Source organism: Myxine glutinosa, chromosome 13 (assembly GCF_964187855.1).
Source record: "Myxine glutinosa chromosome 13, kmMyxGlut1.1, whole genome shotgun sequence".
Classification (NCBI taxonomy): Eukaryota; Metazoa; Chordata; class Myxini; order Myxiniformes; family Myxinidae; genus Myxine; species Myxine glutinosa.
Genome location: NC_136273.1, coordinates 220001 through 246199, shown reverse-complemented (window position 1 = coordinate 246199; position 26199 = coordinate 220001). Strand labels below are relative to the sequence as shown.

At 40.9% G+C, this 26199-nt stretch overlaps 1 protein-coding gene across 1 annotated transcript in view; it reads left to right on the top strand.

Annotated features, from left to right (window-relative positions):
* Window positions 1-26199, top strand: part of LOC137414735 (rab GTPase-activating protein 1-like) — a 370611-nt gene that overhangs the window by 207731 nt on the left and 136681 nt on the right. The window contains exon 13 of the mRNA XM_078766930.1: window positions 21177-21290. Coding sequence (XP_078623056.1) covers window positions 21177-21290 — 114 coding nt within the window. The remainder of the gene's footprint in view (window positions 1-21176; window positions 21291-26199) is intronic.

The window sequence follows — 26199 nt, the reverse complement described above, 5'->3', positions numbered from 1 at the left end:
AATTTCAGCTTCCTAGCTCAAAGGATGGCTGAGATATCGCCCGGACAAACAAACAAGAAAGAAAACAAGAAAGAAAACAAACAAGAAAACAAACAAACAAACAACCAGAGTGAAAACTGAGTACTCTCTTTCAGCGTGCGTCACTGCCGAGCCCCCTTCGGTGCCCGGCAATGACGATTTGCAATGCCTGGAGATGGCATAGGAAAGGAGCGGTGTACAATTATAAAGTTGATTTCACGATTGAAAATTCGTTCAGAGAGCTATTGGGTTTCTCTTCAAAGAAGATTGAAACTAACGGGACGTCTCACAGTGATAATGTCATTCAAATATCCTCCGGTATAAATTCGGTATTAATTCATTGTGATTTGATTGATGGTGCTTATAACGATGGAATAAGAACAAATACAATATTTTCATTCAGTGCATACTCAACCCCGATTGGTTATAAATTCAATATGGAACCAAAAAATCTTGTCTATTTATCTGTGTCAGGAAAAACCATATACAGAGTAAATTTTAGGATAACCGATCAAGATAATCGTATGATCTCCTTTAATGAAGAAATTATATCCATCAGAATTCACCTACGTGAAGTTTTTCAATAAATAAATAATGGTTATTGTGAGAAAACACGAGTTGGGAAAATATAAAGTAATTACAGGGGATGGGATGTTCCTTTCACCATACTATAAGGGTGAAGGTATGTTTCTTGGTAGAGGTTACTATAAACCAAAGAGACAACGGGGTGTGGGACATCAATTTAGAAATAAAGGAGATGGGATAATTGATACTCTAATGGGTATTGGTTCAACCATTCTTAAACATAAAGACCTAATTGGTTCAACTGCTTCTGCCGTGGGCTCAGTTGCGGGTGCTATAAAGAGTATAAAAGATGCTCAAAAGGAGTCTCATAAATTACAAGCAATCAAAGAAATAAAAAAAGGTAAAACTCAACTATCTTCACAAGAACGACAAAAAATCATTAAAATACTTGGGTCAGGGTTTCAACAATTTTAATGCTATATAAATACAAGTATGGAAGCGATTGATAGGATCTATGATTTGGATGATACGATATCATTTCAAACTCCACTAAAAAGGAAGACTATTTCAAGGTAAATGCTATAACAGGAACAGACTAGAATTCAAATGGAACAAAAAGTTTTGAAATAAATAATCAACAAACTTACTTGAATATAGCTGATAGTTTCTTGCTGTGTAAATTTAAATTCACTAAGGCTGCGAATAATACTAATGCTACACTCGTAAATGATTTCTTCTGGAAAATGTTTGATAGTGTCCGCCTGTATATTGGAACACAAGAGGTTGAAGCGGTTGATTATGTCTCTGCTACATCTGAAATGATGAAATTTACACTATATTCGTTTAGTGATAGAATGGGTAAGGGAGCTGTTGAAGGTTTTATTCCTGATATGTCAACGGGAACAAATGCTGACCCTGGTTATAGTCAAAGGAAGTCAATGTATAATGATGATACAAAAGCAGAGAATAGTTTTACCGTAGCAGTACCTCTTAAAGGTATATTTGGATTTTGTGATTATGATAAAGTTTTGTATGGGCTTAAAATTAGATTTCAACTACAAAGGAATGATAATGTAAATAGATTGCTTTTTGGGGCTCAAAATGCTTTTGGTGATGATAAAAAATTTGTTATTAATGATTTGTGTTGGTATATTAGTGAATATACTCCTAATCTTAAAACGGAAGAGATGTTAAATAGAAGACTTAACTCAAAGAAACCACTAAATGTATCATACCTTAAAAGAAGATGTCAACACGTTAAACTGGAACACACTACCTACACTTGGAATTTTGGTGTTCTTCAAGGAAAGCCACGATACCTATGGCTCATTTTTAAGAAACCAGATGGAGATGAAGGTACTGATAAGAATAATGCGCTGAGTGATAATGCTAAGGTGAAACAACTTCGGGTTTATCTTGATGGTACATTTTATCCGCGAGATAGATTGGAAATTGATTGGGAAAAAAATGATTATGTGGAAGCCTACAAGTCTTACCAAAAGGTGTGTGAAAGCAACGGTAATAATGATCCTATTTTGGATATGGTTGCGTTTCAAAAACTTTATACAATCTACGCAATTGACCTGAGTTCTCAAAAGGAAACTAAAAAGTCTAATAGAGTGGATACTTCTCTATACATTGAAAGAGGAGAGAATGAAGAAGTTGATGCTTATTGTTTGCTTTTGGAGGAAACAGAATTACAGATTAATACAGAAAATGGTGTTATGATTAATATCACATAGGTTTTTTCTCATAAATGAATGAGTCGGAAAGAACCGGTAAATGTTAATCAAATCAATCTTAATAAATTAACATCTTGTATTCAAAATCAAAAGCCTTGTATTATTAATGTTTATACAATTCAAAGAAAAGGAGCAGTAAGAATTGATGTTTTACTCACACACACACAAGTAAAAACACTAAATGATACTGGTTCACTTAAAATTAAAATGACAAAACCTATGTTAAAGAAATATTCAATACAAGAGGTAGGATTTCTCCCGTTTCTAATTCCTTTATTTGCTGGTTTAAGTGCGGCGGGAGCATTGACTGGTGGTATTTCAGCAGCGGTAAAAACTGCTAACGAAAGGAAGGCACAACTAAAAGCTCAAAAAGAATTGGAAAGACATAACAGGGAGTTGGAGAAACAAATTAGTGGAAGTGGTGTAATTGTAGATTTTGCTCAAAAACTTGAAAGTCTACCTGATAAAGCTAGATTGTTGGTTGGAGTTATGCTTTCCTCTATCGCTCAAGCGGATGTTAAACTAACTAAACGGGGTAATGGATTGTATCTTTCTCATAAATAAATGGATAAATGGTTTAAACAATTTGGAAAGAATACAACGTCAAATATAGAACTGGCTAAGTATTGTAAAACACTAAAAATTGATAACGTGGTAATCTGTATGAGAGATGAATTAACAAAGTTGTCCAAGAATACAAAAAATATTATTATGAATTTAGACACACAGAATGGTTCTCATTGGGTTTGTATTCATAATAGCCAGGATAAATATTATTTTGATAGTTATGGTATGCCACCGCCTGTTGAAGTAATACAATTCTTACAGAATGGTGTTTATCAAACATTTCAAGTTCAATAAATTAATTCTAAATGTTGTGGTCAATTATGTTTATATGTATTATTTCAACTCAACAATAATGAAAATTTTTATGATATCATTTTAAATCTAATATAAATGACTTATGTTGGAAAAGATGGTTCTATCTTTGGAGAATCCTCTCAGGATATTGATTTATCAAATTATTATACAAAGGCACAGGCTGAACGACAAAAATATAGTATAAGTAAAAATATTAATATGAAGAATACTTATAAATTAATCAATTATCCAAACCCTACAGATGCGAATGACTTAATTAGATACAGTGATTTATCACAATATATATTTTTTAAAGAAAACAGCACGTTTTGTTAAACAAGTAAAATTTACAACCACAACACCTGGTTATACTGACCATACACCTTTCCTCATTGAATTTAACTACCTGCTTACAATTGAATTTTATAAAGAAGGACATATAGTTAATATGCGAATCAATAAATGGGGGTATGATATGTCTGATTTACGGTATAATTGGTCTTTTTCAATAAACATAGAAGACCTACATGATTTTAATCAGTCTCGTAAAGAGGAATATTATCCGCTTGGTGAGGATAAGGATTTATGTGGAAGTACAATTAATAAACAACAAATACATGGTTTTAAGAAAAGAAAAATATATGATAGTATAGCGATGGTTAGCATGACAAAGAAGGAAGGTAATGAGATAAGGATAGAAAGCCGAGGAATACAAACCGATTTGGTAGTGGGAAGATGGGGTGGTATTACCTGTCATAATATTAATCTCACATATATTTCTGATACATAAATGGCAGGAAGAAGACTACAAGAGAATTATAATTTTTGTATTCAAGGATACCTACAAGAAAAGGGTGCTCGGTATTACATACCTTATGATGTGGAGCATATACATGGGAATTTTGTCATAAAAAACTGGCCTTATACTGATATTGTTAAACCCACAAATAGAGACTTGTTTAAAATATTAAATAAAAATGAACTTCTCAAAGTTATGAAATATAAAACTCTTTTAGAAATCATCAACAAATCTTATTGGTATCCTATTATGAGAAAAATAATTATAGATACAAGAATATCTCAAAATCCAGATGAGTATATGTATAATATTCTTTGGGGCTCAAACTCAAGGGTAGCAAGGGATGAGGAAGGAGTTGAAGAAGAGAAGGAGGAAAGAGAGAAAAAGGAGAAGGAGGAAAGGGAGAAAAAGGAGAAGGAGGAAAGGGAGAAAAAGGAGAAGGAGGAGAGGGAGAAAAGGGAGAAGGAGGAAAGAGAGAAAAGGGAGAAGGAGGAGAGGGAGAAAAAGGAGAAGGAGGAGAGGGAGAAAAAGGAGAAGGAGGAGAGGGAGAAAAGGGAGAAGGAGGAAAGAGAGAAAAGGGAGAAGGAGGAAAGAGAGAAAAAGGAGAAGGAGGAGAGGGAGAAAAAGGAGAAGGAGGATAGGGAGGAAAGGGAGCAAAGGGAGAGGGAGGAAAAATATAAAAAGATGGAAATCAGTGAGATCGTAAAAGATTGAGTGTATTACAGCAAATAAATAAATCTCAACGCACCGAAGAGGAAAATAAAGAATTAACAACTCTTACTAAGATAATGATTTAAAAAATGGTTGAGATGAGTTCAGCGAGGAGATTTACATGAAGAAGACAAAGGTCATATAGTTGATGATGTTGGTGTTATTGACTTTAGTTAGTTTTTATTTGTAAATAAATGGAGGAGAGAGTGAAGGCATTCCTAAGGATTCTTTATGTTTTAAAAATTAAGATAGAAATGTATATGTTGAAAACCAAAAAGGTTTTGATACTCTGTCGGAATTTTTCTGATAAATAAATATGAGTTATTGTCTCAAATGTAAAAAGAAAACCAAATCTAAAAATATCTCTTGTTAAAGCTAAAAATAATAGAGTTTATCAAAAAGGAATATGTCAAGTGTGTGGCTCTAAAAAGTGCCAATTCATCTCTCCTAAAAGTGGAGGAGACATACAAAAGTTTCTGTCAGGAAGTAAATTTACAACAACTGGAATTCCTGGGGAACTACATCTACCTGGATATTCTTTCTGTGGTCCTGGAACAAACCTGGATAAAAGATTAGATGAGGCTGACAATCCTAAACCTTGGTCCAAGCCGATAAATAGGGTTGATGAAGTGTGTATGAAGCATGATATTGCTTATGGGAATACCACTACATTGGATGAAAAACATGAAGCAGACAGAGAAATGTTGTATAATTTGTCCTTGATACGAAATCCCACATTGAGAGAGAAAGTTGATAGGTTTATTGTGAAAAAAATGATAAGTGCTAAATTGAAACTTGGTCTTGGTTATTTCCCAAAAAACGATTAAACTCCAATGATGTTATCAAGACTGAGGAGCTTTTGGCTAATGAATTACATAAACCTATAATCACAAAGTTTAAAAGAAGGAAAGTTTATTCTAAATACACCGACCACTTATGGTCCGCTGATTTAATCGAACTAAATAATGATAAGGGATACAGGTATGCTTTAACCGTTATTGATTTGAGGAGTAGATTTGCCTGGGTTGTTCCTTTGAAAAACAAGAGAGGTAATACTTTAATGTTAGCCTTTAAGCTAATATTTGATAGGAATAAAAGGAAACCAAATAAGTTATGGACTGATGAGGGAACAGAGTTCTTTAACAAAATATTTATGAAATTTCTTAAGGGGGAGGGTATTAAATTATACAGCACCTTTAATGAAGGAAAAGCAGTTGTTATTGAGCGTTTTAATCGTACTTTGAAAGAGAGACTATATAAAAAATTCACACAACTCAGTTCTCAAAAATGGGTTTATTTAATTCAGGATATTGTAGATAATTACAATAATACAGTTCATTCATCAACAAAATCAAAACCATCGGAAACATTTACAAAATTAGAATATGAAAAGGAGATTAATTTGAGAAAGCCCAAGTTTAAAGTTGGTGATATTGTAAGAATATACAAATGGAAAAGTCATTTTGAGAAAGGTTATACACAAAAATGGACTCGTGAATTATTTAAAATCATTGATGTAATGGATACAGTCCCTTGGACCTACAAATTATATGATTTAAATGGAGAAGAAATCTTGGGTTCATTTTACTCGCAAGAATTACAAAAAACACAAGTAAGCAGAAAATACCCTTGAAAATAATAAATAAATAAATAAAATGTAATGGGGATACGTTTTTAAATCTGTGAACCCCAAACACAGAATCCCACAACTTTTCAGTTGGGGCTTAACTTTTGTGTGTGTATAATGGGGATACGTTTTTAAATCTGTGAACCCCAAACACAGAATCCCTCAACTTTTCAGTTGGGGCTTAACTTTTGTGTGTACAATGGGGATACGTTCTTGAGATCTGTGAACCCCAAACACAGAATCCCTCAACTTTTCAGTTGGGGCTTAACTTTTGTGTGTGTGTGTATGTGTGAGTGAGTCATAATAATATACAAACCCTAACCCAACCCCATCCCGAACCCAACCCCAACCCCATCCCTAACCCAACCCCATCCCTAACCCAACCCCATCCCTAACCCAACCCCATCCCTAACCCAACCCAACCCCATCCCTAACCCAACCCCATCCCCAACCCCATCCCTAACCCAACCCATCCCTAACCCAACCCATCCCTAACCCTCACATTCAAAATCCCAACCCTAACCCAACCCCATTCCTAACCCAACCCCAACCCTAACCCTCACATTCAAAATCCCACCCTAACCCAACCCCATCCCTAACCCAACCCCATCCCTAACCCAACCCCATCCCTAACCCTCACATTCAAAATCCCACCCTAACCCTAACATAATCTTTTTTTTCTTCTTTTTAAAATAAGTATTTCATTTTTTTTTTTTTCTCTTCCCCTCCAATTCTGTCTTTCAAGGCTTTCAAGTTTGAAGAAGTAGAAATGGGAAGAAAGAATTTTTCAGCATTTTCTTCCTCGAACTTTCTTGATATTGCTTAAATCAAGCGTCATTAAACAAAGAACATTGTTCATTGCTTTAGAATGCAAAGAGTCTCCAAGATGGACCCCACAGGTAGAGTCTCCAAAATAAAACCAACTTTCCAAGTTCCCAAGGTATAACCACATTCCTGTTGAGCCTCCAAGATAGGTATCACAATCCGAGTCATCAAAACAAAACCCCCAATCCAAGTCTCCAAAAATATAACCATCTTTCCAAGTCTCCAAGGTCGAACCACAATTTTCAGAAATATTGGGGGTTTCCGTGATAAGTCTCACATAGTATAACTGCGGACCATCAGGGAAAACTTCCCTTTCCCAATTTTTTTGGGTTTCTATGATGTGTCTCACATAGTATAACTGCAGACCATCAGGGAGAACTCTCCTTGCCAAATTTTTTAGGGTTTCTGTGATGTGTCTCACATAGTATAACTGCGGACCATCAGGGAGAATTCCCGTTTCCCAATTTTTTAGGGTTTCTATGATGTGTCTCACATAGTATAACTGCGGACCATCAGGGAGAATTCCCGTTTCCCAATTTTTTAGGGTTTCTATGATGTGTCTCACATAGTATAATTGCGGACCATCAGGGAGAACTCTCCTTGCCCAATTTTTTAGGGTTTCTGTGATGTGTCACATAGTATAACTGCGGACCATCAGGGAGAATTCCCGTTTCACAATTTTTTAGGGTTTCTATGATGTGTCTCACATAGTATAACTGTGGACCATCAGGGAGAACTCCCCTTTCCCAATTTTCAGAAATTTGTGGGTCTCCAATGTATGACTTGTATTCTGGCTCATCAAGGTAGAACTTGTGCAGTGGGTTTTGTTTTGATAACTCACAACAAGTATCATCATGGTAAAACTCTTTTTCAGGATTTTGTGGATCTCCAAGGTATAACTCTTTGGCTGGGTCATCAAGGTAGAACTCGTTCTGGGGGTCTTGGTTGTTCAAAATGTCTTCAAACAAAAAAATAACTTCATCCCAAGTTGTGTTAAAAGCAGAATTTTCATTTCGTATCAGATACAATTTCCTGTGAAAGAAAATAACAATGTATTAATTTAATACAATATTTTTATTTGTATAAATCAAGCTCTATGAATATTAAAATAAACTTTGTTAACTCTCACACGAGTCTCATCTAAAAAAAAAAAAAAAAAAAAATTAAATAATTAAATAAATACATAAATAAACAAACTTACCTCCATTGATAAGAGGTTCGAGTCCAGTTCATCAATCTGAAGGTTGAGTTCTACACAGGTAGTAGGACTCCAAGGAATAGCAAAGTTATCCCATTCCATTTCGGCATAGTAGTCCATTCTCAAGTGAAGCAGAAAGCGTGTTTGAAAAAGCCTGTGTGGTCGGTGCCTTTTATAAGAAGGGCTGCTGGGAGTGTGTCATTTCCTGTGGAAATTCCCTGGGCAAACCTGGGCGTGTCTTAACTGGAAATGATGTGATGGAAATTCCCTGAAAATGATGTAATGTATTACCTGGAAATGATACAATGCTGAAGAGTTTATAAAGTGGGTGTGACTTTAAAAAGTGGGTGGGGCTTAGCAGAAGTGGGCGAGGCTTAGGAAAAAAGTGGGCGTGGCTTACCAAAAGTGGGCGGAGCTTAACAAAAAGTGGGCAGAGCCCACCAAAAAGTGTGTGGCACTGGAGGCGCTCAGACAAGGACATTGGGGGAGGTTTATCATTTTATTTTATTTTATTTTATCTGGAACAAACTCCCTCACTCCCTTCAATCCCACTCCTCCCTCCAGGTCTTTAAAACAGCTGTTCACCACCATCTCTTATCTTCCCCCATCCAAAACCTTGATCTTTTCTACCCCCGCTAATTCACCCCAGATCCACCTTGTTTGAAATTCCAACTTCTTTCCTGGAAGTCCTGGCAGTGTCCATATGTTTTATACCTCTCCCACCGCCCCCTTCCCACGCCCCCCCCCCCCAAAGCCCTCGCCCTCTCTCAGATCTCTCGATGTCTCCATGTCTCTCGGTCCCTGCTCTCAAATGTTGTGTTTGTGTCCTTCCCCCTCTCTCCCCATCTTGTCTACCGCTCCCTATGTTATATGTTTTTTGTGTCGGTTTGTCTTTCTGTGTGATTAATGTTCGCTCTTTCACGAGCCTCGACCTTGTATACAAAAAAAAAAAAAAAAAAAAAAAAAAAAAAAAAAAAAAAATCTCAGTTAAAATATCTTGATAAAGAACCAAACTCAAACAAATACTTTGTTCATATATTAGATGGTGAAGAGAGTGGCAAGAGAATTAAATTATTTCCCACGCATAAACAAATATTTGTAGGATCAATGTTTGAGTGGTCTACTCGGGATCATTGATAGTAAGAGTACCATAAGACCAAGGGGGGATCATTGTTTGAGTGGTCTAATGAACAACATTAAGGATAGGTGTCAAAAGGCTAAAAGGTTCGTAAAGAGGTGAGAGGAAAATTAACATGTAAGTGAATGGGTCGATGTTTGAGTGGGTCAAAGATAATCTGCCAGATGATATGTAGAAGAAGGATTATAGGTCAATAAGGGAAAACAAATATTTGTAGTGTTTGAGTGGTCTAATGAACAACATTAAGGATAGGTACTATAGACAAAAGGTTCATAAAGATTAGGGTGGGAGAAATAGAGGTGTTAATGGGCAATGAGGTTAAGAGGAAAATTAACATGTAAGTCAATGGGAAAATGAGAGTGTCCCAGAAGCAACATATATGCACTACTGACCAGGCCGCGCACGCTGTGCGAACAGAAAACGATTAATTATACACAAGTTTGCACGAATTGCAAATCAACACTAACTATACACACACAGTAACACATACACAATAAAATAACGAGTGGAAATTTGACAAAGACACGAATAGAAAAATAATTAAACTTTGCTGCTGTGCAGAGGTCGAAGTCGCTTCCTTGCTCGAGGGCCGGAAACAGGAGTCCGAAATGGAGGTGGGTGCGTGCGTGTGTGTGCGTGTGTGTACTCTATGTTGTGTGTGTGTGTGTGTGTGTGTGTGTGTGTGTGTGTGTGTGTGTGTGTGTGTGTGTGTGTGTGTGTGTGTGTGTCATACCTTTTCACGTCTTAATTAATTACGTATTCTTCAAATGTGCCTTTTAACCCTTTAGACTGCTGAGACGCCTTACACCTTGGAAGACCCTTTAGCACTTGACCCAAAAGACCCCCCGTGGACCCAAAAGGCCCAGATGAACCAAAAGTCCTTGATGATCCAAAAGATCCAGATCACCCAAAAGTCGACGAGGACCCGAAAGTCCAAAAGGTCCCTGATGACCCAAAAGTCCCCGAGGACCCAGATGACCAAAAAGTCCCGATGAACCAAAAGTCCCCGAGTACCCAAAAAACCCAGATGACCCAAAAGTCCCTGAGGACCAAAATGACCCTGATGACTCAAAAGTCCCCAAAGACCTAAAAGTTTCCGAAGATCCAAAAGTCACCAATTAAAATTTGGTCCAATGGACCAATGGGCCCCCAATTTTAATAAATATTTGAACAGACATTTAGTGTTCGTTTCATCTTTGTTTTGGCATGCTGCATCGACTGGAGTGGTCAATGGTCAATTAATTGATATTTAAATATAAAGAGCCTAGTTTCCTTATGTCTATGCCCTATTAGTATTACCTATGGCTACTGGGGTTGGGGATTTGGGAGAGGGAGGTGGAAGCAGGGGGTGGAGGGGGAACAAATGTGTTATTTAAAATAAATAAATAAATTCTTATGCCAGACACCCTCAGTGCGCCACTGGTGAGCACGTATATAAAGTTTGTACTACAACATTTGTAAATCAGTAGTAGAACATAATCTACTCAAATATTACAACAATTATTCAGACGGTGTATATTTCTGAGCTGGGCATCTCTCAATGGCAATGACTGGAGTTTTACTTGGTGCAGAATTCTTTGTTATAATTTGTTTCTCCAGTTTATTTCTCCAGTTAAATATTTACAGATACTCTCTGAGAGCGTGTTCTCTCGTGCTCAACCGAGGCCATCGTAGTTTGGCAAGGCCACGCCCTTCCCCATGCATACTCGATCAACCCTGAACCTTGCTATGCGCATGCGCAGATAAGAAAGCGTGTCACGTGTACAGTTTGTTTGACTAACGTCTTTCTGATGATTTATAGTGACTGTATTTTTGTCTGGCGAGAATCCACACCAGGATTTGGATACTTCAGATAAATACTTATATCTTGTCTTGATAAAGTTCTTCATTGAAGTTAATTTTACAAAACTATTATCAGAGAGTGCGTTGGCGCTGTCGACTCTATGTACTACCGTAGGGATGACGCGGATAAAAAAAAATGTCGGCCACACCCACTGATACAAAACCAAGGTTAGAGTATCTTTTCATCCTCATCGTAGTTTATCGAGGACATTTGCATTTCGAGTCTAATACATTGTATTAACACTTCAAGTGAACAAAACAGTAAAACCCAAGAGAGTGTCTTTCACGTCCGGCCGTGCAGAAATTCCTCGAGAGGCTCCGCCCCTCCCCTCTCTCCCCACCCTATTGGTTAGAGGGAAACCACACCAATTATTTTGGGCATTTCTAAGTGCAGGTCCTTGTGTTGAGTTGACTACATCGCAGGAGATTCCAATGATTCTGAAAGCTTTGGCCTCAACAGCGTGAAGCCGAGCAAGGTGTGAGGCAGGAGCACCAGCCCAGAGGGGAGAACAGTATTCCATTGAGCTGCGGATGAAAGCCTTGTATGTGGTGAGGAGCTCAGGTGTGCCAAGGAAGGACTTCGCACGACAGAGGATGCCCAGTCGGCGACTGGCTTTGGAGGCCAGCTTGGAAATGTGGTTTTTCCCAAGAAAGATCATGGCAGATAGTGAGACCCAAAAGCTTGAGCGACAGAACTTCTTGGAGAGGATTGTTGAGAAAGTAGATGGGAGGGTTGTCCAGTCAGTCCTTTCGGAGAGACATTGTAAGAGTGTGAGATTTGTCAGGATTGAAAGACATGTTCCACTTGTTTGACCAGTCTGTGATTTTGTCCAGGTCTGCAGAGAGTGAGGAGGCTGCAGACTGCCGATCTGAGGGATGAGGAATGGAGCGGCAGATAGTGGAGTCATCAGCAAAGAGATAGAGAGGATTTTCCAGAGAGTCGTAGAGGTCATTGATGAAGACCAGAAATAGCACAGGGCCCAGAACACTACCTTGGGGAACTCCAGCCAGAACAGGAAGGGAAGATTAGAGAAATCCATTCAGGGCCACACGTTGCCTACGACCAGAGAGGAAATCCGCAAGCCATGAGTGGAGATTTCCCTGAATACCATAGGAGGTGAGTTTGGTGAGCAGAGCTGGGTGCCAGACCGTATCGAAGGCACGTGATATGTCAAGTGAGACAGCTTTGATTTCCTGTTTGGCATTGAGGACCTCCATCCATTGTTGAGACAGCAGAAGCAACATGTCCAGAGTAGAATGACGTGGTCTGAATCCAAATTGATGATCAGAGATCAAGCCATTGGAGAAGAGGAAGGATTTGATATCTGAAGCAATGATGGATTCCATGACTTTGCTGATAATTGGGAGCAGGCTGATTGGTCTGTAGTTGCAAGGATCTGTTTTTGCACCTTTTTTGTGTAAAGCGGTAATGTTTGCTGATTTCCAAGATGCTGGCAGATGACCTTGAGCAAAAGAGAGGGTGAAAAGAACAGAGAGAGGGTGAGATAGAGCAGCAGAGCAGGATTTTAGGACCCGAGGGCTGATGCCATCTGGTCCAGTTGCAGAATCAGAGTCGAGGTTTGATAAAAACTTCTCCACCTTGTCAGGAGAGAAGGACACAGAGTCCAGGAGCAGTTGGGTTCGACTGGGAAAGGTGGGAACAGAGAGAGATGGGCTTGGGACACAAGATTTTGAGGCAAACACAGAGTTGAGGCATTCGGCTTTGTCACGTGCGGTGTCAACTGTGTAGCCATTTGAGGTAAGGGAGGGGATGGAGGGGGAACAAACACCAGAAACGGATTTGACCAGACGCCACCAGGATTTGGAGGAAGGAGACAGGTTTGAGAGTTCAATCTTGAGTGTGGAGAGATAGTGCTTCCTGGCACTCCTGAGGGTAGAAACACACTTGTTTCGAGCTTGGTGGAAGGAACTGAGATTGCCTTCAGTTGGATTTGCCTTCCAAGATGCAAAGGCAAGTTGTTTCAGGGCAACTGCCTCACCACAAGATTCAGTGTACCATGGATGGGAGGAAGGGTAAGACAACTGAAGACGAGATGGGATAAATCTGTGCATGAGAGAGAGCAGTTTGCTTTGGAAGAATTCCCAGGAAGAATTGATGTCAGAGGCATTAGAGATGGGAGACCAGTCCAGTTGATTGATGGCTGCTTGCAGACCGTGCCAGTCAGCCTGAGTGAAATGCCAGACTCGTCGGCGCTGAGGAGGCTCTCTGAGAATGGCCAGTGAGATGTCCACTTTAACAAGCACATGATCAGAAGAACCGATTGGAGCAGAAGAACAGCAGCAGACATTTGCAGGGAAGTTAGTCATAACCAAGTCCAGAAGAGAAGATACTCCATTGACTGAGATCCGGGTCGGGAAATTGACAGATTGTGTCAGCCCCAATGAGTCGCAGAAGTCCTTTGCTGAGGTGCCATGGCTGGTGAGAGATGAACCCACACCCAGCCAGCTGGCATGATGACAGTTGAAGTCGCCACATATGAGGAAGAGAGAGTTTGGATGAGTTGATAGAAGTTGGTCCATGTTGTCCGACAGAGAAATGTAAATGGAGTCATCACTGTTTGGAGGACGGTACAGAACACATATGAACAAAAGGTGGGAGCGGAGAGGAAGCCGTAGCCAGAGGTACTCCTGTGGGTGGAGTGGAGAGAGGGCAGTGCAGGGAGAGTGAGGAAGAGAGTTTTTGATAAAGATAGCCACCCCACCACCAGGACGAGGATCAGGTCTATCGTACCGGAGGAGGGAGTAACCAGGAAGAGATATTAAGGAATCAGAGACATCTTGAAGGAGCAAAGTTTCTGTTAAGCAGATCAAGTCTGGATTTTCAGAAGCAACCTGAATGGAGAGATCAATCAGGTTTGAGCGAAGGCCCCGGATGTTTGAGGTCCATACCGTTAGTGAGGAGAGAGGGGGAGCATCGGGTGCAGGACAGGGGAGGGGAGGGGTAGGGTCAGATGAAGGGCGAGAGGGGGATGTAGGCAGAGCAGTTGATAGTGTGTCAGAGATTACAGAAGAGTTACAAGAAAGGGAAGGATGAGGAGGACGAAAGGTTTGATGGTGATGGAATGAGGCACAGTGAAAGTTTGTTTGAGGGGGGGCAGAGGAAAGTAGAAGGTTGGGGGAGGTGGAGGTATGACATAGGAGGGAGAGGAAGTGGGGAGGAGGCAGCTTTGAGAAGGAGGTGGGAGGAGGGAGAATTTGGGAGGGATGGTTGGGGGGGAGATTAGAAGGGGAGGGGCAAGGGGGGAGTTTAGAAAGTGGATGATTAATGAAAGATGAACATATGTAACAAATTGGGTTTGTTGTGATTTTCAAGTTAGCGATTCGTTTAAGAACGATGGAGGAGGGATGGAATGAATGAGAATTTAGAGCATGGAGTGATTTGGAATCATAAGAGATTGAGTATTTTTTTGAAATGGAATGAGTTGAAGAGGAAATTGAAAGGAGCCTTTTAAATAAGAAGAAAAACAGCGTGTTGTAATAAACCACTGAATAAAACACTGAAGGGGATAGTTGAAACATATTTAAACAGAACTGTGAAGAACAATCTTATATTCACAAAAATACCAATGGGGAGAGGAAGCATAGAGCGACGACCACGAGTCACTTGAACAGGGCAAAAGGTGGAAGGCAAGGGGAAAATGGGGGCGAGACAGCGCACGTGGGCAGAGGCAAAAGCGCACGAGGAGAAAGGGAAATAAAAGTTTTTTTTTGTTTGTTTTTTTGTTTGTTTTGGGGGGGGGGGGGTGTGGGGGTTACAACGTTAGACAAATAGTAGATGTTTGGTGAAGCTTGGTGGAGAAGGGGAAATCAAAAAAGCTAGCAAAACAGCGAAGGAAGGAACAACCTTCGATGGGGGAAGCCTGAGGCTGCAAGGCCTTGCTCACGATGCGGCAAACAAACGATTAATTTATGAAAGATAAACACCGAGAAACTTCCAAGGGGGACACTATAAGTTCACACACCGAACGATAAATACAGTTTCGACAAAATACAATTGTGAACAGACTTAACTTTGAAAAACGTGGAGACCGTGTGGACCGTCGAAAACCCCTGCCACCATCTCCAAGATCTCGCGAGATCTCGCGAGGTCATTCCTGCCATAGCTGTCATTCCTGCCATAGCTGCCATAGCTGTCATAGCTGCCATAGCTGTCAATGCTGCCATAGCTCCCATAGCTGTCATTCCTGCCGTAGCTGTCATTCCTGCCATAGCTGCCATAGCTGTCATAGCTGTCATTGCTGCCATAGCTGTCATTCCTGCTATAGCTGCCATAGCTGTCATAGCTGCCATAACTGCCATAACTGTCATTGCTGCCATAGCTGTCATTGCTGTCATAGCTGTCATAGCTGCCATTGCTGTCATTGCTGTCATTGCTGCTATAGCTGTCATTGCTGTCATAGCTGCCATTGCTGTCAATGCTGTCATTGCTGCTATAGCTGTCATTGCTGCCATTGCTGCCATAGCTGTCATTGCTGCCATAGCTGTCATTGCTGTCATTGCTGTCATAGCTGTCATAGCTGCCATTGCTGTCATTGCTGCTATAGCTGTCATTTCTGCCATAGCTGTCATTGCTGCCATAGCTGCCATAGCTGCCATACAGTCACATGAAAATGTAATTACACCCCATGTAAAGTTTTGACCTTTTCAACATATTTCAACATACAGCTATTTGATCCTCATTTCAACAATATTGATAGATAGAGGTGATATAATATAACAAATATCATGAGACATTTACATTTTGTAGTCCATTGTATAATTTAATTAAACATGAATGCAAATTTTGCATGTGGAAAAAGTAAGTACACCCCTACATTTATCACGACTTCAAATACCTAAAATTAGAATCAGGTGCACCAGCTCAGATGCAAATGATTACATCGTTCGAGAGGATCTTGGAGGAACCTGTCTTATTTAAACCTCAGACATTTAGTTTGGTTTGCTCTTTGTTGTTGAAGTGTGTGGCGTCACCATGCCTAGATCAAAAGAGCTCTCTGAGGCCTTCAGAAAGAAGGTTATAGATGCCTACAAGTCTGGGAAGGGATTTAAAAAGATCTCCAAACAATTTGAAATCAATCATTCGACTGTCCGGAAGATCATCTACAAGTGGAGAAGATTCCAAACAACTGCCAACCTGTTCAGGCCAAGCCGCCCCAGCAAGTTCAGCCCTAGAGCAGACCGCAAGATGCTGAAAGAAGTCTCTAAGAACCCCAGAATGTCATCACGGGACCTACAGGTAGCTCTTGCCACTGTTGATGTCAAAGTGCACGAGTCTACCATTAGAAAGAGGCTGCACAAATTTGATCTACATCGGAGGTGTGCCAGGAGGAAACCTTTGCTGTCCAGAAAGAACATCAGGGCAAGACTAAAGTTTGCCAATGAACACCTAAACAAAGACCAGCACTTCTAGAACAATGTGCTCTGGACAGATGAGTCAAAGGTCGAGCTATTTGGACACAGTAGCCGAAGACATGTTTGGCGAAAACCAAAGACAGCATTTGACCACAAGAACCTGATACCAACTGTAAAGCATGGTGGTGGAAATATTATGGTTTGGGGCAGCTTTGCTGCATCAGGGCCTGGGCAGCTCACCATCATAGAATCCACTATTAATTTTTCATTTTACCAGAGGGTGCTTGAGGATAATGTGAGGCCATCTGTCGGAAAGCTGAAGCTCAACCGAAGGTGGACCTTGCAACATGACAATGACCCTAAACATACCAGTAAATCCACCAAGGAATGGCTGAAAAGAAAGAAATGGAGGGTTCTGGAATGGCCAAGTCAAAGCCCGGATCTAAATCCCATCGAGATGTTGTGGGGGGATTTGAAACGAGCGATGCATGCAAGAAACCCCTCAAACATCGCACAGCTGAAAGAATTCTGCATGGAGGAGTGGGCAAAAATTTCTCCCAGTCGATGTCAGAGACTGGTAGACAGTTATAAAAAACGCCTACTTGAGGTTGTTTCTGCCAAAGGGGGCAATACCACCTATTAGAGCCAAGGGTGTACTTACTTTTTCCACATGCAAAATTTGCAATTATATTTATTTAAATTATACAATGGACTACAAAATGTAAATGTTTCATGATATTTGTTATATTATAACACCTTTTTCTGTCAATATTGTTGAAATGAAGATCAAATAGCTGTATGGTGAAATATGTTGAAAAAGTCAAAACTTTACATGGGGTGTACTTACTTTTTCACGTGACTGAAGCTGCCATAGCTGCCATAGCTGTCATTGCTGTCATTGCTGCCATAGCTGTCATTGCTGCCATCGCTGCCATAGCTGTTGTTGTAAAAACCAGAGTTACAACATTGTCCCAGATTGTGAGTTTATTTCTGAATCGATCTCTAGCAATACCTGTTAGAAAACCAACAAGCAATATGTCAATATTCAGCATTCAGTAATGGATTCGCAAACTAGAACAAGCAAGCCTGGAACAAAGGCAATACGCACCATCTAAGTATGCACAACATTACACACGATAAATGTCACAGGAATAATCGTAGCGCTGTCTGTCTGAGTTCGTATCACTGTCGCGCAGTGGACAGAAGCCGAATAACACCTGGGTTCAACTTAGACAATTTCATTACATTCTCCCTGACGTAAAAACACTACCCCTAGTGGCGGAGAACAAGCTAGCGAGCTATAGCAGCATATAAACATCAGTTAGCAGCAGTCCATGTCAGTCCCAGCCGTAGCGATCAGGGCGGCGAATTTCTCTTCCGGCACGCGTCCGATAGGCGTCCGGAGCTTCTACCTCGAGACCAAATTCCCCCACGTCGGAATAACCGCTCAACTCGCGTGACAGCGTGGCTCCACAAAGCCATCCGGATCGGGCCCATGTGGAGGTGGGGTTGACGGTGGATTCTCTATCATCGGCCCAACAGCATCCCCGCATGGGGCAAGATGGCGCATCGAGACTGTAGACACGTCCATTCGGCAGCAGCACTCGAGCGTGCTCAGGGTTGGCTTGGAGGATACGAACCTTGTCAACGAGGGGGTCATATTTACTTGAGCGAACCGCGCATTTGAGGAAAGCCGGTCCGGGTTCAGCAAGCCAGCCCGGCAAAGGACGGCCACCACCAGAACGACGCGAAAAACGAAACATACGGTCTTGGGGAGTTTGATTAGTAGCCATGCTCAATAAAGTCCTGATCGAGCTTAGCGCCCCGGATACCACCCAGGTCCATCGGTCCAACCCTAGTCCGCGAGACTTAAGGCTCAGAGCAACAGCTTTCCATATAATGCCATTAAATCGTTCCACCTGTCCATTCGCCTGTGGCCTATACGGAGTAGTGTAGCTAGAAGCGATATTACGCTGGAGCAAGAATGCTCTCACATCCTGGGACAAGAACACTGCTCCACCATCAGTGTGCACATAGGCCGGATTCCCAAACATAGAAAACAATTCCCGCAGACACCAGATAACCGTGGCAGCGGTCATATCGCCGCACGGGAAAGCAAAGGGAAATCTGGAGAACTCATCAAATATCGTGAGAAGATAACGAGAACTACCCGAAGCCGGTATTCCCTGACAAGACGGTAGACACGAAGGCGGCAGGGGCCCTTTGAAGTCCATGGCCAATTGCTCCCACGGCCGAGTAGCCTGGACCAGCGTACCCATCCGAGGGTTGTAGAAGCGAGGTTTGAGTTCAGCACAGACGGAACAAGTGCGACATAGCTGACGAATATCCTCAATGGAGTAGGGCAAATTACGACTGCGCACATAATGAGCTAAACGCGTCACGCCGGGATGGCACAATGTGTCATGAAGAACGTGCAGATCCTCAAAGGAGGTGAGACTCGTACACACCGCTGGCCGTGATAATGCATCTGCTGCGAGGTTATCCCGCCCTGGGCGATACCTGATAGTGTAACAAAAATCGGCTAACTCAATCCTCCAGCGAGTGATTTTCTCATTATTAATGCGCTGAGCATGGCGCGTGTCGTACATAAAGGCAACACTTTGTTGATCCGTAATGATCTCAAAACATTTGCCAAGCAAATATGGCCGCCAGCGCCTGATAGACTCAATGATGGCATATGCCTCCTTTTCAACTGACGAGTGTCTTCGTTCCGCGGAGGAGAGAGTCCTTGAAAAGAAGGCCACAGGTCGCCCCCTTTGAGAGAGTGTAGCAGCTATCGCGTGATCCGACGCATCGCTTTCCAAAACAAAGGACTTGTTTTCATCAATAGACGATGCCGGGGAGGTGATCACAATCAAGGTCGTGTGGGGCGCCGATTGTCTCTCGGGCGGAGAGAGAATCACAGACAAAGTCGAGCGAGTTCGCCGTGCCCGTGACGAGCGACAAACCTTTGCAAAATGTGCCTTTCGAGAACACGAATGACACGTCGCTTCTTTTGCCGGACAAACTGACCTTGCATGAACCCGGTTCCTGCAGAAAAAACACTTAGCGTTACTTCCGGCTGCTGGAGCGGCAGTGGCGGTGGCTGTCACACTCGGCCCGGGATCCTCGAGAGCGTCCGTTGTCCCTGATTCCGGTGGAGGTGCAGCACCCGTTTTCTCCGCGGTAGCTCTCTCTGGTCATGTCGCGCCGGTTAAACACGCAGTGACATACGGACGATCGTATGCTTCCGATTGTGTCTGTGCTTCTTGGTACACAAGCGACAGTTTATGAGCTTTTCCGAGCATCAGATCCATTTCTTCCAGCAATCTCTGTCTTATGATCGGTGAGTGAAGACCAGAAATAAATGAATCTCTCATTAAATCATCACATACTTGTTCATGTGTCCGTGTTTCTGCCGTACAGTCCTTTACTAATCGGCGGAGGTCCTGAACAAAGTGGTTGATGGTCTCCGATGGGTCTTGTCGCCGAGACACGAGTAGATATCGAGTATAGACCACGCTCCGAGTCTTGATATAAATCCGTCACAATTCTTCCTCAGCGGCGTCGTGCGTGGCGCACTGGGATATGTTCGTAAAAACTGTATGATTCACGCGGGAGTTCAGCACCGTGAGCCTGGTTGCATCGGTAAGACCCCCCTGTGCTCCCAGGTAGTTGGTCAACAGACTTAGCCAGTTCAGGAGCTGAGCAGATGCATCCGGCGCCTGAGGGTCCGCTCCAAAGATCGGAACTTGTATCAGCTTATGAGTCATGGTGATCACGTTCAAGACAAGAGAGGGATTCAGAATTAATTGTTGTAAAAAACAGAGTTACAACATTGTCCCAGATTGTGAGTTTAATTCTGAATCGATCTCGAGCAATACCTGTAAGAAAACAAACAAGCAATATATCAATATTCAGCATTCAGTAATGGATTCGCAAACTAGAACAAGCAAGCCCGGAACAAAGGCAATACGCACCATCTAAGTATGCACAACATTACACATGATAAATGTCACAGGAATAATCGTAGCGCTGTCTGTCTGAGTTCTTATAACTGTCGCGCAGTGTACAGAAGCCGAATAACACCTGGGTTCAACTTAGACACAATTTCATTACAGCTGTTATTGCTGTCATTGCTGCCATAGCTGTCAATGCTGCCATAGCTGTCATTGCTGCCATAGCTGTCATTTCCCCTCCCCTCCCCTTCCCCCTTCCCTCCCCTCCCCCGGCCGGCAATGCCGGGTACTTCTGCTAGTATATATATATATATATTTCCCTATTGATTCTTGTCTTTTTTCAATTGTTGTTTTCATGTATTGTTATGCATTATGTTTTCCACTCTGTCAAAGCGCCTTTGGGCTTCTGGAAAAGCGCTATACAAAATAAATGAATTATTATTATTATTATTGCTGCCATAGCTGTCATAGCTGCCATAACTGCCATAGCTGTCATAGCTGTGCCTTTGAAATGGCCCTTCAACCCGATGCCCCGTTGACATCCCTTGTGTACTGCAGGCCTCTCCCCACGATTCTGCCATCACGAGGGATATCAACCGGACTTTCCCTGCACACGAACACTTCAAAGACAGTGGTGGACATGGACAAGATGCACTTTATAAGATCTGCAAAGTGAGTCTTTTTTGTCTTCCTTTTTGAGTATCGACATATTTGTGTTTGGATGTTGCACAGGTTATACGTTATCCATAAATTAAACTCACCTACAAATAGGTTAACCTGGAGTGGAATTTTGAATCTCATTTCGTTTAAGTTATGTCAAGAATGAAAAACCAAAAAGGAAAACCTGAATTGGTCGGATCTAATTCTGCTCCAACTTCCGACCCTTAATGTTCATTCTCTAATTTCTTCCTCAAATTTCTTCCAAATTTCATTTTTTTCTCGACATTGAAAGGAATAACCTGAGTATACAACAACAACAACAACAACAACAACAACATGCATTTTAAGGCCATTTTCCCTGCTTGAGCGGGCGTTGAGAAAAAAACAACAACACAGACAAACAAGCAACTTACGACAAAGTATGGCAGGTGTACGATGGCTGCAGATTTTGGCTTCCAGGACCACCATTGCCATGACAATGAGAAGTTAATTCGTAATGGGGCAAAATACAAGCGCATCTATAATTAGTACAGAAAGAGAAAACTCGCAGATAGAGGGGAGAAAATGGAAGGTACAGCAGTTTTTAACAGCAGGTACACCTGCACTTGCGGATCGCAGATGAAATGGTTTGTTCACAAGATCAAACAAAATTGGGAAAGTCACATTAGGACATCAGTCACAGCTCTTCCCGACCTCGACAAACACAACGAGGTAGGTAAGAATGAAGAACCAGATGAGGAGCACACGACTTCTGTTTATCTGAAGCGAAGGAGAACTCGCGGGCAATGCAGAACCAAAGGTATGATTCTCAGGTAAAGGAAGGCCACACCCCCTGGGCCCATACAGACACATCCAAAGATTCTGTGCCTCTCACAAAGACGTTCATTTGAAATCACACCACTCGTATTTAACATACCGTGCAAAATGACGTCAAGGTATTGAACATTCAACATACCTTCCAAAATGACGTCAAGGTATTGAACATTTAACATACCGTGCAAAATGACGTCAAGGTATTGAATATTTAACGTACCTTGAAAAATGACGTCAAAGTATTGAACATTTCACATACCGTGCAAAATGACGTCAAGGTATTGAACATTCAACATACCTAGCAAAATGACGTTAAGGTGTTGAACATTTAACATGCCGTGCAAAATGACGTCAAGGTGTTGAACATTAAGCATACCGTGCAAAATGACGTCAAGGTATTGAACATTCAACATACCTTGCAAAATGACGTCAAGGTATTGAACATTTAACAGACCGTGCAAAATGACGTCAAGGTGTTGAACATTAAGCATACCGTGCAAAATGACGTCAAGGTGTTGAACATTTAACATACCTGGCAAAATGACGTCAAGGTATTGAACATTTAACATACCGTGCAAAATTACGTCAAGGTATGACGTCAAGGTGTTGAACATTTAACATACCGTGCAAAATGACGTCAAGGTGTTGAACATTTAACATACCTGGCAAAATGACGTCAAGGTATTGAACATTTAACATACCTTGCAAAATGACATCAAGGTATTGAACATTTAACATACCATGCAAAATGACGTCAAGGTATTGAACATTTAGCATACATTGCAAAATGACGTCAAGGTATTGAACATTTAGCATTCCGTGCAAAATGGCATCAAGGTATTGAACATTTAGCATACATTGCAAAATGACGTCAAGGTGTTGAACATTTAACATACCGTGCAAAATGACGTCAAGGTATTGAACATTTAGCATACATTGCAAAATGACGTCAAGGTGTTGAACATTTAACATACCGTGCAAAATGACGTCAAGGTATTGAACATTTATTATACCTTGCAAAATGACGTCAAGGTGTTGAACATTTAACATACCGTGCAAAATGACGTCAAGGTATTGAACATTTAACATACCGTGCAAAATGACGTCAAGGTATTGAACATTTAACATACCTTGCAAAATGACATCAAGGTATTGAACATTTAACATACCGTGCAAAATGAGGTCAAGGTATTGAACATTTAACATACCGTGCAAAATGACGTCAAGGTATTGAACATTTAGCATTCCGTGCAAAATGGCATCAAGGTATTGAACATTTAACATGCCGTGCAAAATGACGTCGAGGTGTTGAACATTTAACATACCGTGCAAAATGAGGTCAAGGTGTTGAACATTTAACATACCATGCAAAATGACGTCAAGGTATTGAACATTTAACATACCGTGCAAAATGACGTCAAGGTATTGAACATTTAGCATTCCGTGCAAAATGGCATCAAGGTATTGAACATTTAACATGCCGTGTAAAATGACGTCGAGGTGTTGAACATTTAACATACCGTGCAAAATGACGTCGAGGTGTTGAACATTTAACATACCGTGCAAAATGACGTCGAGGGGTTGAACATTTAACATACCGTGCAAAATGACGTCGAGGTGTTGAACATTTAACATACCGTGCAAAATGACGTCGAGGTGTTGAACATTTAACATACCGTGCAAAATGACGTCGAGGTGTTGAACATTTAACATACCGTGCAAAATGACGTCGAGGTGTTGAACATTTAACATACCGTGCAAAATGACGTCGAGGTGTTCAACATTTAACATACCGTGCAAAATGACGTCGAGGTGTTGAATATTTAACATGCCGTGCAAAATGACGTCAAGGTATTGAACATTTATTATACCTTGCAAAATGACGTCAAGGTGTTGAACATTTAACATACCGTGCAAAATGACGTCAAGGTATTGAACATTTAGCATACCCTGCAAAATGACGTCAAGGTATTGAACATTTAACATACCGTGCAAAATGACGTCGAGGTATTGAATATTTAACATGCCGTGCAAAATGACGTCAAGGTATTGAACATTTAACATACCGTGCAAAATGACGTCAAGGTATTGAATATTTAACATGCCGTGCAAAATGACGTCAAGGTATTGAACATTTAACATACCGTGCAAAATGACGTCGAGGTGTTGAACATTTAACATGCCGTGCAAAATGACGTCAAGGTGTTGAACATTTAACATACCGTGCAAAATGACGTCAAGGTATTGAACATTTAACATACCGTGCAAAATGACGTCAAGGTATTGAACATTTAACATACCGTGCAAAATGACGTCGAGGTGTTGAACATGTAACATACCGTGCAAAATGACGTCGAGGTGTTGAACATTTAACATACCGTGCAAAATGACGTCAAGGTGTTGAATATTTACCATGCCGTGCAAAATGACGTCAAGGTATTGAACATTTAACATACCGTGCAAAATGACGTCAAGGTGTTAAACATTTAACATGCCGTGCAAAATGACGTCGAGGTGTTGAACATTTAACATGCCGTGCAAAATGACATCAAGGTATTGAACATTTAGCATACCCTGCAAAATGACGTCAAGGTATTGAACATTTAACATACCGTGCAAAATGACGTCAAAGTGTTGAACATTTAACATACCGTGCAAAATGACGTCAAGGTATTGAACATTTAGCATACCCTGCAAAATGACGTCAAGGTATTGAACATTTAACATACCGTGCAAAATTACGTCAAGGTATTGAACATTTAACATACCGTGCAAAAAGACGTCAAAGTGTTGAACATTTAACATACCGTGCAAAATGACGTCAAGGTATTGAACATTTAGCATACCCTGCAAAATGACGTCAAGGTATTGAACATTTAACATACCGTGCAAAATTACGTCAAGGTATTGAACATTTAACATACCGTGCAAAATGACGTCAAGGTATTGAACATTTATTATACCTTGCAAAATGACGTCAAGGTGTTGAACATTTAACATACCATGCAAAATGACGTCAAGGTATTGAACATTTAACATACCGTGCAAAATGACGTCAAGGTATTGAACATTTAACATACCGTGCAAAATTACGTCAAGGTGTTGAATATTTAGCATAACGTGAAAAATGACGTCAAGGCGTTGAATATTTAACATACCGTGCAAAATGACGTCAGGGTATTGAATATTTAACATACCGTGCAAAATGACGTCAAGGTATTGAACATTTAACATACCGTGCAAAATGACGTCGAGGTGTTGAACATTTAACATACCGTGCAAAATGACGTCGAGGTGTTGAACATTTAGCATACCGTGCAAAATGACGTCAAGGTGTTGAACATTTAGCATACCGTGCAAAATGACGTCAGGGTATTGAATATTTAACATACCGTGCAAAATGACGTCAAGGTATTGAACATTTCGCATACCGTGCAAAATGACGCCAAGGTATTGAACATTTAACATACCGTGCAAAATTACGTCAAGGTGTTGAATATTTAGCATAACGTGAAAAATGACGTCAAGGCGTTGAATATTTAACATACCGTGCAAAATGACGTCAGGGTATTGAATATTTAACATACCGTGCAAAATGACGTCAAGGTATTGAACATTTAACATACCGTGCAAAATGACGTCGAGGTGTTGAACATTTAACATACCGTGCAAAATGACGTCGAGGTGTTGAACATTTAGCATACCGTGCAAAATGACGTCAAGGTGTTGAACATTTAGCATACCGTGCAAAATGACGTCAGCGTATTGAACATTTCACATACCGTGCAAAATGATGTCAAAGTATTGAACATTTAACATGCCGTACAAAATGACGTCAAGGTATTGAACATTTAACATGCCTTGCAAAATGACGTCAAGGTATTGAACATTTAACATGCCGTGCAAAATGACGTCAAGGTATTGAACATTTAACATGCCGTGCAAAATGACGTCAAGGTATTGAACATTTAACATACCGTGCAAAATGACGTCAAGGTATTGAACATTTAACATGCCGTGCAAAATGACGTCAAGGTGTTGAACATTTAACATACCGTACAAAATGACGTCAAGGCGTTGAACATTTAACATACCGTAAAAAATGACG